A 17863-nucleotide genomic window follows, 5' to 3' on the forward strand; every position below is an offset into this window, starting at 1 on the left:
AAAGAGAACAGCAAAAAAAGCCCACGGCCACCAGAAGAAAGAAAATAAAGATCAGAGTAGAAATAAATGAAACAGAGAATAGAAAAACAATAGAAAGAATCAACAAAACCAAAGTCAGTTCCTTGAAAGGATCAGTGAAATTGACAAACCACTGGCCAAACTGACAAAAGAAAAATGGGATAGGACACAAATAACCCAAATAAGAAATGATATGAGGGACATTACAACAGATCTGACTGAAATAAAAAGGATCATGACAGAGTATTATGAAAAACTATACTCCAACAAATTTGAAAACCTAGAGGAAACAGACAAATTTCTAAAAACACACTACCTACCCAAACTAACACAAAATGATGCTGAAAATCTGAACAGACCAATAACAAGAGAAGAGATTGAAAAGGTAATTAAAAAAAAATCCCAGTGGCGGAAAAAAAAAAAAAAAACAACCCTGGCCCAGACGGTTTCTCTAGAGAATTCTACCAAACATTCAGAGAAGAGCTTACGCCAGTACTACTCGAAGTATTTCAGAACATACAAAAGGAAGCAATACTTCTGAATTCATTCTAGGAAGCCAACATACACTGATACCAAAACCAGGCAAAGACACCACAAAAACAAGAAAATTACAGACCAATATCTCTCACGAATATAGATGCAAAAATTCTTAACAAAATTCTAGCCAATAGAATTTCGCATCATACCAAAAAAAAAAAAAAAAACCCACAGCCAAGCAGGATTCATACCAGGTATGCAAGGATGGTTCAACATTAGAAAATCAACATAATCCACCACATAAACAAAAGGAAAGAAAAGAATCATATGACCATCTCCATCGATGCAGAGAAGGCATTTGACAAAGTACAACACCCATTCCTGATAAAAACTCTCAATAAAATAGAAATAGAAGGAAAATTTCTCAACATAATAAAGGGCATCTATGCAAAACCAACAGCCAACATCATTCTTAATGGAGAGAGGCTGAAAACATTCCTCTTGAGAACAGGAACAAGATGAGGATGCCCTTTATCACCACTCCTATTTGACATTGTGTTGGAAGTCAAGCTAGAGCAATAGGAGAAAGAAGAAAAGGAAGGAAGGAAGGAAGGAAGGAAGGAAGGAAGGAAGGAAGGAAGGAAGGAAGGAAGGAAGGAAGGAAGGAAGGAAGGAAGGAAGGAAGGAAGGAAGGAAGGAAGGAAGGAAGGAAGGAAGGAAGGAAGGAAGGAAGGAAGGAAGGAAGGAAGGAAGGAAGGAAGGAAGGAAGGAAGGAAGGAAGGAAGGAAGGAAGGAAGGAAGGAAGGAAGGAAGGAAGACAGAAAGACAGAAAGACAGAAAGACAGAAAGAAAGGGCATCCAAATTGGCAATGAAGAGATAAAACTGTCCCTATTTGCAGATGATATGATACCATACATAGAAAACACAAAAGACTCCATGAGAAAACTACTGGAACTAATAGATTCAGCAGTGTAGCAGGATACAAGATAAACATTAAAAAATCAGTTGGATTCCTATACACCAATAAAGAGAACAATGAAAAGGAAATCAGGAAAGCAATACTATTTATAATAGCCTGTAAAAAAATAAAATACTTAGGAATAAAGCTAACCAGAAATGGAAAAGACCTATATAGAGAATACTACAAACCATTACTGCAAGAAACCAAAAGAGACCTACATAAATGGAAAAACCTACCACACTTATGGATAGGTAGACCCAACATTGTGAAAATGACAATTCTACCTAAAGCAATTTACAAACACAACGCAATCCCAATCGAAATATCAATGACATTCTTTAAGAAGTTGGAAAAACTAATCATTAACTTTATATGGAAAGAGAAGAAGCCCTGGATAAGTAAAGCACTATTGAAGAAGAATGAATAGGAGGACTCGCACTACCTGACCTCAGAACCTACTATACAGCTACTGTAGTCAAAACAGCCTGGTACTGGTACAATGACAGAAACATTGACCAATGGAACAGAATTGACAAAGAAAATATAAATCCATCCACCTACAGTCACCTGATCTTTGACAAAGGCCCAAAGTCCATCAAAATGGGGAAAACAGAGTGTTTTTTAAGATATGGTGCTGGCAAAACTGGATGTCCACCTGCAAAAAAATGAAACATACGTCACACCATACACAAAACTAATTCAAAATGGATCAAAGACCTAAATATAAAGTCAAAACGTATAAAGTTTATAGAAGAAAAAATTGGATCAATACTAGAAGCATTAACAGGATACAAACCATAACCAACAACACACGGACTTCAGAAGATAAGCTAGATAAATGGGATCTTCTAAAAATTAAACACTTATGCACATCAAAAGACTTCACCAAAAGTAAAAAGAAAACCTACAGATTGGGGGGAAAAAGTGGCTATTACAAACCAGACGAAGGTCTAATCTCTGAAATCTAGAGATTAGAGATTATCCAACACCTCTACAACAAAAAGACAAATAATCCAATTAAAAAATGGGCAAAGGAAATGAAAAAACACTTCACCAAAGAAGACATTAAAGTGGCAAAAGACACATGAGGAAATGCTCACCGATTGCTAATCATTAGAGAAATGCAAACCAAAACCACAATGAGAAAGGGCCACATAAATCAGAGACTACATCAGCCTGAGACCAGATAGTGCCTGGCTACAACCAATGACTGTCCTAACAAGGAACACAACTGAGAGTCCCTGATGGAGCAAGAGAGCATTGGGAGGCAGACCTCAAATTCTCACAAAAAGACTAGACTTAATGTTCTGACTGAGACTAGAAGGACCCTGGAGGTCATGGTTCCCAGACCTTCTGTTAGCTCAAGATTGGAACCATTCCCAAAGCCAATTCTTCAGACAGGGATTGGACTGGACTATGGGATAGAAAATGATACTCGTGAGGAGTGAGCTTCTTGGCTCAAGTATACACATGAGGCTATGTGGGCAGCTCCTGTCTGGAGGGGAAATGAGAAGGCAGAGGGGGACAGAAACTGGCTGAATGGACCTGGGAATACAGGGTGGAGAGAAGGAATGTGCTGTCTCATTAGGGGGAGAGCAACTAGGAGCATATAGCATGGTGTATATAAATTTTTGTATGAGAGACTGACTTGATTTGTAAGCTTTCACTTAAAAAGCACAATAAAAATTAAAAAAAAATTAAAAAGCCCAAAATAAGATGTCATCTCACCCAGGCATTACTGGTATGAATCAAAAAAAAAAAAAAAAAGAGGAAATAATAAATGTTGGAGAGGCTTCAGGGAGATCTGAACTCTTATGCACTGCTGGTGGGAATGCAAAATGATATAGCCATTTTGGAAAACGGCATGGTGCTTCTTTAGAAAGATAGAAATACTATACGATCCAGCAATCCCACTCCTAGGAATATATCCTAGAGAAATAAGAGCCATCACACGAATACACATAATGCATACCCATGTTCACTGCAGCATTGTTCACAATTGCAAAAAGGTGGAAACAACCTAGATGCCCAGTAACAGATGAATGGATAAAAAAACTATGGTACATAAACACAATGGAGTATTATACAACCATAAAGAACAATGATGAATCTGTGAAGCATCTCATAACATGGATGAATCTGGAGGGCATCCTGCTGAGTGATATAAGTCAGTCACAAAAGCACAAATATTGTATGAGACCACTACTGTAAAAACTCGTGAAAAGGTTTACATACAAAAAGAAACAATCTTTGGTGCTTATGAGGGAGGGGAGGAGTGGGGATGGAAAGACACTAAATAGATGATAAGTGGTAACGTTGGTGAAGGGAAAGACAGTACACAATACTGGGAAAGCCGGCACAACTTTTACAAGACAAGGTCATGGAAGCTTCATAGACACATCCAAACTCCCTGAGGGACCAAATTGCTGAGCTGAGGGCTTTGGGGACCATGGTCTCAGGGAACATCTAGCTTAATGGCATGATATCATTTTAAAGCAAATGTTCTACATTCTACTTTGGTGAGTAGCATCTGGGATCTTAAAACCTGTTAGTGGCCATCTAGGATACTTCACTGGTCTTACCCCTTCAGGAACAAGGAATAATGTAGAAAACTAAAGACACAAGGGAGAGATCAGTCCAAAGGACTAATGGACCACAACTACCATGGCCTCCACTAGACTGAGTCCAGGACAGCTAGATGGTGCCTGGCTACCAGCACCAACTACTCTGACAGGAATCACAATAGACAGTCCTGGAGAGAGCTGGAGAAAAATGTGGAACAAAATTCTAACTCACAAAAAATGACCAGACTTACTGGCCTGACAGAGACTGGAGAAACTGAGAGTATGGCCCCCAGACACCCTTTTAGCTCAGTATGAAGTCACTCCCGAGGTTCACCCCTCGGCCAAAAATTGGGCGCATAAAACAAAACAAAAGTAAAGGGGCACACCAGCCCAGGGGCAAGGATTGGAAAGCAGGAGGGGACAGGAAAGCTTGTAATAGGGAATCCAAGTTCAAGAAGGGAGAGTGTTGACATGTTGTGGGGTTGTTAACCAATGTCATAAAGCAATATATGTACTAACTGTTTAATGAGAAACTGGTTTGTTCTGCAAAACTTCATCTAAAGTTCAATAAATAAAGAAAAATAAAGTTGAATAGATTTGGAAGTTCCCTTCCTAGAACCTTTATACCTCCCCTTGATGTTTTTCTTTACTTTATCTGGAAAGGGACAAATGGGTCATACCCTGTCACAAAGGGAACCAGGAAAGCATTAAAAATAATGTACAGTCCAGTGATTTGGGAACAAAATACACAAAAACAACATAATTTTTAAAGGTTTTATAAACCTAAGAATGAATTATTGGCCTTGGACAGCTCTAATCCTGGAAGAAAACATATCTTGCCCCATTTGAGAATTCAGATTTCTCAATTTCTTTACCACTTATTGATTGGCAACATTTCCAAGGAACAATTTTACTTCTTTCATTTTAAATCTATTTCTCCTTTTAGTAAGACTGTACTTTTTCAGAGGACTGAGGCAAAGAATTCATTTAATTTTGCTTTTTTTCATCAATGTCTACAAGATCTTTTCAGTCAATGGGCTACCCTTTCTACCCATTAGACACCTTCCTAGACTGTTCACTGATCTGTTGTGTCTCATGTAATATTGCTGTAATATCGCAGCACTTGTAGTTAGCCTTAACGTAAAATGTTTTTGTCATTTTCCACCTTTGCTCTTTCTGTCATTTTTACACTCCGAACCTCACTCTGAAATGTCTCAGCTTCTCTTTTGAACTTAACATGTGTTATGTGCTTTTGTGTCTTTAATTACTTTTTTCTTTTTGGGGTTCATCCATGTTGGTTTTTTCCAATCCTACTCTATTGATTGCTCTGCAGTAAGCCTACTCCCCTCTGAAAACACAGGCATTTGTCTTTAAACTATTTTCTTTCCTTCCAGTGCTGAAAACCACTGAATTTTTTTCTCCTAGGAAATCTGACTACCCTACCCATAGTTGTGGAAACCAAGATCTATTCACTAGAATCATAATAATTTCTCTACTAACATTAACTCTCTACTTAAGTTCAAAAAAGAAACCACAATGAGAAAAGGCAGAAAAGACATTTTCAGGTGAATGTTAAGGACGCAAGGGATATGTAACAATTTGCAAAGATATAAGGAAGAGGAAATAAAGAATGGTCTCGGGAAGAATTATAAAATGGGAAGTACTGGATTAAAGAACAGTATAAATATTTGGGTCTTACAAAAGCAAGAGTAAAAATCTTTAATGCCTAGTGTTAGATATAAAAACTCTAGCTATTAAGAAAGCTACCATTTGTCAAATACAGGCTACCATCTTGTCTTATACAGACTTTTGCAACCATGTCCCCATTAGTCTCACTGACTCCATTAGTCTCACTGACTCCAATATTACTTCTATCCAATCCATTCTCCAGCGTACCACCAGAGGCATTTCCTAAATTGCATATCTAATCACTTCTCTGCTGGAAAACCCTTCAATGGCTCCCATTCTGTCTAGAATAAAGTCTAAATGCTTGCAAAACCCAACATATTGGGGCCTTGTTTACTTTTCTAGCCTTCATTTCTATCTACATTTCTATCCCAACATCTATATGCTCTAAACAAAAATATTCCTTATAATCTTCCTCTGGACCCTTACACTTTTGTCCCCTGCCCAGAATGCTCTTCCCTGCCCCAACTCTTCTTGACTTTGCCAATGCCTAGTCATCCTTCAGGTAGATGCCACTTCTTACCTCACTTCTTAAGTAAAATTAAGTACCCCTCTTCTATGTGCTACCATGGCTCACTGTATTTCCTCTATCAAACACATAGCACACTGTTACCTTGTCTACTTATCTGCATCCCACACTAGTCTGAAGCAATATGATGGCAATAACAATGTTAATCTGTTTTGCCCTGGTATTCCAGCACCTAGCACGGTTTCTGACACCTAATCTGGTATTCCAGCACCTAGCACGGTTTCCCACACCTAATGATGTCTAATAAATGTTTCATTGGATAAAAAAAAAAAAAAATACTGTAAAATGATTTAGGTGATGGGATCATCTAGAAACCCCAGGCTCATTGGTAAGTTAGCTTTGGCATACGGGGCCATTGCTGCATCTATTATCTCTTCGCTATAGACCATAAGGATTTGTAGTTCCCACAGCTGTGTCCAAAATTCAGCATCTGGTGTTCTCTCAGCACTCAGCTCTTCCCCTTTGCCTCTTGAGAGGTAGTCATTCAGCTACCACAATCCCTGAGGTCCCACTCCACTGAAGGGCATCTCCCACCCTTATCGGCCTAACAATAGGACTCATCAAGCATCTTAACATCCTCCCTTCTAAAGGTTGTAAACTTCTATCCTGCGATGAATTAGTCTATTTCCTGTCTTAGTATATCCAGTAAGATAAGAAAAATCAAATATTTCTGGGATGATTCACCAGCTTATAAAACCTCAGGATCATCATTCTGGTGACAGCATTCTGTGAACTGCACATTTTAGAGATAAAGTGGGTTGAAATTGTACTAATCCCCTGTAAAAGTTTCTGAAATCAAAGCCTTTTTACCTCAAATATTCTGATTTTTAAAAATTTGTTTTCTTTTCTTCAAAAAATTTTCTGTACATATAGAAAATCCAGTTAACTAAGGTTACAATGAACAGAAAATATATTCTATCAGATCTGAAATGTTTGCATACCCAAGTTCACCCATTAAAGTAATATTAAATTTAATGGCTCCAGAGAATATTTTCCTAAGAAAAATGATACTGATGTCATAAGCAGAAATAGCATTACTACCTTGATCTTGCAACAAATGACATTTTCAAAATGTCAGGAAATAGGAATAATAAATAAAGAAAACCTTTGAGCATTTGGAGGGACAAATCCAAATCAAAAAGACTTTCCATGGGTTTATTAACAAAAGAAAATGACATGGCTTACTGCCCAAAGTAAAGGTAGCATTGAGAAAGTATTCTTATTTTTCTTAATAATAAGAGCAGTATTCTGCTACAACAACAACAACAAAAAGTGAAACTTCATATCAAGGAATATGAAGTCTAAACGAAGTACAATGCAAAATATCGATAATTTACCTGCAATTTTGATTTAAAACCAAATACTTTCTGAATTTTAAATCTGGGATAATGAACCATTTAGTATTAAACAGGGACATGAATTTTCAAAAGTGGCATCAATGGAAACAAACTGTAGAAAACCCATTTTGGACCACCCTAAATCCAAAGCAACCCTAGTTCCCAAAAGTATCTGTTTGCTTATTTTTGTTTTTGACTTTAAAAATTTGATGACAGGTGTTATGTCTTATAAATGTCAATCAAACTTCAGTATTCATTTTTTGTTCACGTGGTAATTACTCTCTAAGTCATACCTTCTGACTTCAATCCTACCACAAATTCAACTTTGGTACGTTACCAGTATACTTCATACTTTCCAGAATTTCCTCCTTAATCTGTCAGGCTCCATAGTCGGCAACAAACTCTTGGAAGTTTTTCCCAGACCAGCGCTGACAAAGCCCATCCTGTGGCTCTATCCTTATTCAACTCAGCCAGGAAAATGAATCAGAAGTGAAGCGGTGTACCTGGACCAGTGATGGAAAGTTTAGGCCTTTGAACAGACAAGCCCTGGTTATTAAAGTTAGGAAGTGTCAGGTGGTTTCCTGCCCAGGCCTGGAAAATCTGGTAAGCCTGGATCCTTAATAACCCACACGGTCTATTGCAGCTTTACTAAGACGTGCTCCACAGAGTCAGAACATGAGAAGATGGCCCAGTCTGGCTTCCCTGATCAATAAATGTAGAAACGGCTACACAAACTTTTCTCTTGGGGATTAAGAAAGCACATTAGCATATTAAAAGATATAAGAAGTCCTGCTATAAAGAAAAGTGTTTAGCTTTGTTTACCTTGGTGTTTGCACAATTCTTTTGACCACTGAGCATCTATTAAGATCCAAAGAACTAGTATCTCAAGGCATACGCATGAGGAAAAGCCGACTTACTCAGTCATCGATTATATGATATCCTGTAGCTGTGCTTCTCAAACTTCTTTGTGATCTCTGAGGATGTTGTGAAAATGCAGACTTGGATTCAGTAGGTCTGGGGTGGGGCCTAAGTACATTTCTAACAAGCTTCCAGGTGATGCCCACACTTCGGTCCCTACCATATTTTCCATACTACAGCCCTACAGGAACACTGCAACAGGAAGATCTTATCTCCAATCTGCCTTATCCTTCCTAATAATGAATCCCCCTAAAACACTGCATTCATTATGTCACTTTGTTGGTCAAAAGCCTTCAGTTGTTCTCTATTCCTTACTACATTAATCATTCAACAATAGACATTTAATAAGCCTTTATTTTGTGACAAATGGATTAAGACCACCCCTGCCCTTCTATGGTTGAGAACCAAGTGGCTGATTAAGAAACAAAGTGCAGAATGCCAGGAGCCAAACAAGAACGGAGTAGCTGGTTTCTTGAGATCCCAGTTTCATTGCAAAATGAAGGTTAGACTAGATCAATGGTATTCAAACTTCCCTGTGAGAAGCCCTGGTAACACAGTGGTTAAAGTGCTCAGCTGCTAACCCAAAGGTCAGTGGTTTGAGCCCAACCTACCAGCCATTCTACAGGAGAAAGGTGTGGCAGTTGCTTCCATAAAGAAATCTGATAGGGCAGTTTTACTCTGTCCTATAGGATTGCTGTGAATCAGAATCAACTAGACAGCAACTTTTTGGGTGCATTGCAGTCACTTAAGGAGTTTTAAAACCATTCTGATACACATTCTTAGCCCAGACCAAATAATGCAGAATGCAGAGTTTCACTGTCTCCTGCAGTGGCACATAAGAATTTCTCAAAAGCTCCCCAAGTGATACTAATGGGCAGTCAGCTGTGACAACCACTGGACTAGACCAATGATTCCCAAAGTGTGTTGCCTTAGCCATTAAATAAGCATTATCCGGAAACTTGTTAGAATGCAATTTCTTGGGTCTCACCGTGGATCTACTGAATCAGAACCCTGGGGCTGAAGTTTTAACTCTCCAGTGATTCGGATGCATTCTCAGATTTGAGAACCGCTGGACTAGACAAGGAGCTCTGATGGTGTAGTGGTTAGCTCAGCTGCTAACCAACAGGTTGGCAGTTCAAACCTACCAGCCACTCTTTGGAAATTCCATGGGGTAGTTCTGTTCTGTCCTATAGGATTGCTATGAATCGGAATTGACTCTACCAAAACAGGTTTGGTTTTTGGTTTGGGCTAGACAATATATTTCTCTCCAGTTCTAAAATACTATCACTCTTTAACCTCTGACGGAGTTTTCAAGAACTTTTGTTATCCAGATTTTTACAATGAATAGTATGAACTCTGGAATTAGATTAGACTTTCTGAATTCAAATCCCAGCTCTTATACTTAATTAGGATGGCAAACAGGTACCTCTCTTGTCCCCAGTCCTCCTTCCAACTAGGACTGGAAGAGGCTTCACTCAACATTCCCAACACAGCACTCTAGTAAGACATTACCAATTAATCAGAGCTGGCAGAAAAGGGGATATCTATTTGTCATCCTAACCTATTCTAGCCATCTTGGTTCTAAGGGCAAAGAAAACTGCTGCTAATAAATTTAAAGTTACTTTCTCCAGGCAGGCACATATGTGGTGGCAGAACACAAACCAGAAGCCAGCCTCCTGACTCCTCATCCAGGACCCTCTTATTATAGCCCACTGCCTCTCCAGTTCATTTCTGGAATTCAGTATTTAAATTTCCATGCTAAAGCAATCAACACACAAAAAAGCAAACCTTTGACAGAGACTTTTCATATTAATGCTTATGAATATAATGCTGAAAAGGGAAATGACACCTTCAAGCCAAGTGATAGACAGGAAGGGTTAGCCTGTTATTTTTCTGTTCAGTTTATTTACTTAAGCCTAAAAGGTGTCATGACTGGAAATAGACAAAATGGATTATTTTAATTTCATGTCCTAGAAAAAGAAAAGGAAAATAGTCTTTATTAATAGGAGCTAGGCTCAAATCCAGTCCTGAAATAATTTACACTACTGAATCATCTTTTTAAAGGTAAGTTTTCCCTCATTAATGGAAAATTATTATATTAAACATATTAAATTTAAATTATAGGAAAACCTGCAGATTTAAAGAAATACGAAAAAAGGGTGAGATATAGAAATAAACATCTATTTTAATGTAATGACAGATTTCTCCACTATGAAAATTATGCCCACATTTTGGAATTATAATTTGTCCAGAGCCACTTTCCAAATCAGTTTCCAAATATTACAATCTCCTTCATAAGTCAGTTGCAATGAAACTGACTTGTCAGATTTAACCTAACCAATTGAAAATTCTGTCTTAATTAACACTCATTTTTAGATGTACTATAATTAAAGCTGCTTTTTTGGGAAAAGCCGTCATCTAACACAGTCAGAAATTGCCTCTGGCCCTGTCTGCATTACCCAAGGAAACCAAGATCGACAATTGGCAGTTCTGTTACTTCACAGAGTTATTCTGTATTTTAGCAACTACGTGACTTAGTTACAAGAGACCAGCAATAGGTTGTGTAATCTCTCCTTTCCTCCTGAGAAGGTGAGCCTGACTCAGTTTTGAGGGAAGGAGGAGGAAAGTACACAGGATTACTACTCTTCAGCATGCCCCATGTCCCCAAGCCAGGGAGGAATGCTGACACAGCCAGCTGAAGTTCAGGGCTTGTGCTGCCCTGTTCCACATGGAAGGGCAGTCAGTTCTAGGGTTCTTCTAGGGTCTGAGGTAAATATAGGAATAATCTCAATGAGCTTTGGAAAATCGAGTCCCAACTGATACTCACTAAGATAGCCCCCGAAGGTGGGATTGATTCTAACCTCAGCCACCTTAGTTACTCCAGAGAACACTGGTATTCCATGAATTGGGGTCAAAATAAGAATGAAACTAAGAGCTCTGGTCCAGACCCCACCATGCTGGCTCAGGCCTGGACCCTTTAGGCAAACAGTGTAGCCAGGATGGACTTTGACTTCCAAACCAGTAATTCCTGAAGAATAATTTGTGAAACACTGGAGCACTCTGCTTTCTGGCAAAGTCTTTAAAAATTCAGAGATCATTTCCACTACATCACATGACTGAATCATGTTTTCAGTCAACCCCTTTACTAATCTGAAAAAGGGAACAGGGACTTCAACCCATTTAGCAGAAATATTTATAGTTGGCATCCAAGATGTAGCATGTAATCACTGAAAGATTTTATAAAACACTACTATCTACATAATAAATACCCCAATTCCTTGAGAACTGACTAAATGCCAGCAATACAACACAGTAGGTAGAGAATAAATTTAAGAGTCAGAAGTGACTTTCATCACTTCCTGGCGTTATGGTGATAACAGATTATTTAACACCTCTGAGCCCAAATAATCATAATAAAACTTATGTTACAGTATAGTTCTGAGGATTACAAGGAAAAAAAAAATATGTAAAGTGCTTCTGTTTCCCTTTTTCTAGTAAAGAAAATATGGTAAGCTGCTTTTTGAATGCTGTGTATGATTTAAAAAATTAAGTGGCGTGCCAATATCTTATCTATGGAAGTGTAGTTTATACTGAAAATTTAAAGCAACTATTATTTACGTACCCTTCGCCCTTTGCCGTCGAGTCTATTCCGACTCATAGTGACCCTATAAGACAGAGTAGAACCACCCCATAGAGTTTCCAAGGAGCACCTGGTGGATTTGAACTGCTGACCTTTTGGTTAGCAGCCATGGCACTTGACCACTACACCACCAGGGCTTCCAATATGTACCAAAAAAAGCTCATTGCTATCAAGTCGATATGTCCTTCTCTGGAATCATCTAGTTTAACAATTCAAATTGGTACCATAACCTGGATCACTTCTTCCAGGAATATGTTGCAACTTTACTTCTCTTCTTGCAACAACAATCAATTCCACTATGGTAAACGAGAAAGAGGGCGGGTCTATCACTCTTCAGTTTAATAATAGCAATGTTTTGTGGCCTCTTTTCCATGGAGTCCACTTCTTTTGTGCTAAATGGCATGCATATCTCAAACTATTCCTGCTTATCTATCTTGTTGAGCCTGCTTACTGTCTCTAACACTGCAGTTATAGCAGTCTAAGGTTTACAAGTGCTAGAAGCAAATACGTACAGTCATGCAAAAAGAAAAGGGGAAGGAAGGCATATTTGATGCATCTGAGAGAGTAGGCAGAAACAGTCTTATAGCCAAGAACAACAGCAGGCTTGTCCATCTGTCCATCATCAAACTGAGCTGTGCCCACTAGTTATCAACAGGAGGCGGCCATGTGGGCATCACACTAAAATAGGATTTCTTCCATCAATATGCCAAGATGAGGAGATAAGAAAAGGATTAACTGTTTCGGAATCAAGTTCTGGGATTGCATGATATGTACAAAGAATTGTTACTTATTATTTACACATAGAGTAAAATTTAATTCATTTTTTTTATTCATTCATTTTTCTCAGTGATTTTTAGAAGTCAGGCACTAAGCTAGCCACTCTGGGAATGAAACATAATTTTATTTCCTTAGAAATTCTATTTCATGAGAAGGACAGAGAAGTAAACAAATATTACAGTAAGATGACTGCTAAGGTATGCACAATGTGCCATGGGAACCCAAAGGACTTAACCATACAAAAAATATGGCAACTTTACAAATTCGTGAGTCTCCTTTGCACAGGGGCTATGCTAATTTTTTCTGTAATGTTCCAGCATTGGTGTATGTGTTGCAGGAGTGAGACCAATCACAGAAGTAGAATAGAAGATTCAAGAATGAACAGATGGATCTTTGATCAGCTATGTTTATCTTAGAGTGGGGGAAAGTTTTACTGTCTTTACCTTCATTTATTGCAGTCTTTGTTTTTATGTATGTGTGTAAGTTTAATTTTTATATAAGCAGTATCTTATATGAACTCCATCCAAACATTTCAATTTCTATTTTCTATAATATCAATATTTCTGAGTGTGTGATCACTGGACAATAGATGTAGGTATAAATACAGATATAATACATATATAGAAAGCTTCTTGGCTTCCAGATATACAAACATATGGTATAGTTCTTAAACGTTACAATGAAACACCTTTTAGACAATTTCCTAACAGAAAAGTAAAGATAAGGCATAGTTTTCATCAGCATTTAGCAGAAGAATTAAAATGTTAATACAAATAAGTCCTCAGTGTGCTTTAAGAAACACTATAAAGACTTCCTTTCAATTGCAGAAATGAATAATGAGTGAATTGAGGCACTCATTTAAACTAAGGTAGAAAGTCTGTATAAACAAGAAGCTTGAAAATCCTATTTAAATGTCTGTTGGCTTTGTTGCTAACACGTGAACTTAGAAACATAAAAATTGAAAGCAGTTTTTAGATCGAATTTATTATTCCTCTCTCAGGCAATTTTTGGTGCTAAATCATTTTTTTTTTTAAATCATTTTCCCAAGTTCCATCTTGGTTATCTCTGGCTTTGGGGCTCCCCTTTATTATCCTTGCAGCCACACATTGCCCTGGAGCTAAATGCATGAAGGAACTAGTGTTCCCCTTCACAGCTCCTAATCCAGTCACAGCTCCGGCCAGTGGTACTTTGTGAAATGTCGCAGAAGGTATTAGCTCACCTCAGGCAATAGCACCAGGCTCAACAAAGACATCTGGGTCTTTCTCCAAGAACCCACTCCGAAGACTAACAGCCATCCCTCTTCCTGCCTCTGCGCTATCCTGTCCTGGTGGCCACCAAAACGGAAATGCTCTATCCCTTGACAAATTCAAGAGGACACAGTCACACTGTTACTATTGTGTATCAGTCTTACAAGGCATGAAAATCCTAATCTCTTTTCTAGTCCCATAGTTAACTTTTTCCACATGCCAGACTTCACCTCACCAATAATGAAAACCATAGTGCCCATATATATAGACATTTGCTTTATGTTTTTATTCTCGCAAATCCTGCAAGTAATTCCTGGTCACTGATCTTGATGAGGTTCCCTTATCATAACACTTAGCAGTTTCACAGGTAGTCGCACGTTTACAGAAGATTTTCTACGTTTAGTGGAGATGCTGACGGTGGTGCCAGCTTCTCTGTTCTACTCTAACAAGTACACAAGTGTCGACCTCTGAATGGATAAAGTTTTTGTCAAGATCTATGCTATTTTTTATGAATTTTTTGTTACAGATTTCTAGTCAGGTTGATGTTTTCATTATTGCATTGTAAAAACTGCAAAAAGAAAATAGGATTAAAAAATAAAATGTTGTTTCAGACTAAACTGAGTAATGACTGGAGCCCAAGGAGTCTAATTTATAAAGCCTATAAAGTAATTAATTAACTTAAGGTCAAAGTCATACAAGCTACTTGATATTAAGTGGAGGCCAACAGAAGAATTAATTGCTGGACCTAAAAAAAAAAAAGTGGATGCTATAGGGAAAGAAATGGTTTCTTTCAGTTGGTGAGAGTAATGATGTCTCTTCTAGGTTGCCTGATAGCCAATACTCAGAAAAGAGAGATAAATATTAAACGAGAGACGTGGAAAAGGGCTAACACCCAACTTACATGTGTGTTTTGGTTGCCAAACTCCACAAGCATGCCAGTTTTATAACTGTTAGAAAGTACTTTCCCGTAAAGCAATGTTAGATATGGTCACAACTCTTCCCTCTCATCTCACATAAGCCCATTTAAACTACAGAGCAGTTGAAGTTTAACATGGCACTAGTAATTCCATTTCAGATACACGTAGCAACCATGTGTAGCATAATTCTGAATCTGAATTTGTGAATAACAAAAACCACCATTTATTAAGTATATGCATATTACTTGTTAGCACTGGGCCAATTTAACCCTTACCTCAGTCATATGAGGTAATTGTTATTGTTTTTATTCTCTTTTACAGATGAAAAAACGGCATAAAAAACTAAAATAATTTGCCCCAGGCATAAGCACATTAATAAAATTGTATATTTGCATAAAAGAAAATGCCTCTGTAAATCAATCAGTCTCCAGTGTTTCATACTTGTACAATAGAGGAACAAACTGATTACCGTACTAGAAGAACAGAGGTTCTGGACCCAGAATCCTGTGTACCACTTTCATAGGATCCGGTGTTCCTGCCAGGGACTGCCCACACAATACAATGTATTTGGAGCCTTCAGGAGCATATGTAGATTTTACATATTCCTAAGAATTTCTTAGGAATTTACATATTACTTAGAATTTACATATTTCTAAGACTCTTTTAAGAGTCTTGCCAGACAGACGCCTAGATCCAATTTTAAATAACACTTTTAATCTTATTAAAATACTCAGTGGAAGACCAAAGTTGTTGCTTAGCTTTAAGCTATACATTCTGTACTTTCCATTTTAATTTGCACTTAAGCCACGCTTTACTTTTTTTTTTTTTTTTTTTTTGTAGCAAGGGATATATTTTCCTTCATGAAAGAATAAAATTTGCCCTCAGGAAAATGGTATTCATATTCAATAAACATTTACTAAGTAATTACCTGCTCAAACATTAAGGCTAAGCTGGAAAAGGGTGAAAAGATGGATCAGGCCTGGTCTATGCCTTCGAGGGGCTTAAAATCTATTTATGGAGGCCAATATAAATAATATGGAACTGTTAAGCTAGCATGGGCAATTCCAAGCAACTAACAACTCAATCAGTTTGACTCAGGGGCAAAGTTTGAAGTAAAGCCCCATGTTCCTTCTCTAAGGAACAACTTCTGAGCTGAGGAACAAGTTCTGGCTCTGTCCCAATATGAAAAAGGGGCTGAAAAACAATAATCCTCTAAGATAAAATGTTAAAACTAAAAAATTATAGTTCTAGCAATGACTCTTAAGGTGGAGGGATACAGGAGAAAGCAAACAGTTTCCAAATTGACTTGAGAACAGTGGGGATGTGCTTTTACAAACTACACAGCCCGTTTCTCACATCTCCCCAAGAATCACTGCTATGGGAGCTCTCATTTATAGAAGAAAGGGTATCGTAGTGCATCTCGGAGTTTTGGTGGTACAGTGGTTAAGAGTTCAGCTGCTAGCCAAAAGGCTGGCAGTTTGAATCCACCAGCCGGTACTTGGAAACTCTATGGGGCAGTTCTACTCTGTCCTATAGGGGTCACTATGAGTCAGAATCCACTCAACAGCAATGGGTTGTTTTTTTGTTTTTTTAATCATGCATCTCAGGAGTCTTGGGAAGGAAAAAGATCGAGAACCACAAATGTAACATGCTGAGGTTTTTCCAGGGGCAGTTCCTAAAGACAACATAGTGTATATCCACTTTTCTCTGTGCCCTTATTTATAATTGAATATTTTACACAAAAGTTCAGATCAAGAGGGACTTTATGCTAGTAGATGATTACCTTCGTCACTCATTAAGATAAGAAGCTGTATCTTCAGAGGAAGGCCTGAATCACCGCAAAGTAGAGTTGCTTAAAAAGGTGTCTGTGATAAAAAACAAGTATGAAGATGGTTATCTAAAACAAATGATTCTAACTTATTAAAAACTAACTTTTGGGGAATATTCCCACAACCTCCAAGCCCACATACCCTAAAAACTTAGGGAATTAGCCTAATTCTCTTCTAACACATGTATTACTCCAGATATATACTCTCTTAACAAGAAAACTGCTTTCTTGTTTCTACTACAAAAATAAAATTTTTTCAATGCCACAGGTTTCTAAACCTATATCAGTCCTTAGGTTTATTCTTTATCCTACTCTCATACTTTACATTCCAACTGTAAACTGCTTTCCAAACCAGTTGATCTATCTTATCTTCCACCCACACACACCCTTTGTTCTGTACTCACATTCATGATATTATGTTGTGTTGATACACTGATCAAATTGATTGTGGCAGATGGCATTTTAATTTTGAGCTTAGCATTTTTTTCTGCTTTCATATAGAATGAAGGATTCCTTTTTAATGATTATACAACACATTGTAAAATTTCTTTAACAGCAAAGCATTTTTAAAAAGAAGGAAAAATGTGGCTTAATTTTCCATGTAGAGGCAATGACTGCTAACATTTTGGTATATGTTCTTCTGATCCTTTATTTATGTATGTTTTTTAACTTTTTATTTTGAAATAATTTTAGACTTACAGAATAGTTATAAAAATAGTAGAGAGAGTTCCCATATGCCTTCCACCAAGCTTCATCTATTTCTCACATCTTCCTTACATACTATAATTCTTGATATCTTCTATGTATATTTTAACATGGTTGAAACTATACTCTTGTACACTACTTTTTTAATTTAGCATGATAGTATAAGCATTTCTATTATTTAAAATTCTTCAAAAACATCATTTTAATGCATCATGTTAATGCATAGTTTACTTAACTATTTTTACACTGATAGATATT

General features: G+C 37.5%; 1 protein-coding gene and 1 pseudogene across 4 annotated transcripts in view; both read right to left on the minus strand.

Annotated features, from left to right (window-relative positions):
• SLC44A5 (solute carrier family 44 member 5) overlaps nucleotides 1-17863 on the minus strand; it is a 521479-nt gene that overhangs the window by 428006 nt on the left and 75610 nt on the right. Inside the window, exon 2 of one of the 4 annotated variants that reach the window (XM_049875595.1) lies at nucleotides 16856-16937. The exons of the other annotated variants lie outside the window; for them this stretch is intronic. Coding sequence (XP_049731552.1) covers nucleotides 16856-16868 — 13 coding nt within the window. The 5' untranslated portion in view covers nucleotides 16869-16937. The remainder of the gene's footprint in view (nucleotides 1-16855; nucleotides 16938-17863) is intronic. 4 annotated transcript variants of the gene reach the window in all.
• On the minus strand, nucleotides 13149-13261 carry LOC126074137 (uncharacterized; annotated as a pseudogene).

This window comes from Elephas maximus, chromosome 3 (assembly GCF_024166365.1).
Source record: "Elephas maximus indicus isolate mEleMax1 chromosome 3, mEleMax1 primary haplotype, whole genome shotgun sequence".
NCBI classification, from domain to species: domain Eukaryota; kingdom Metazoa; phylum Chordata; class Mammalia; order Proboscidea; family Elephantidae; genus Elephas; species Elephas maximus.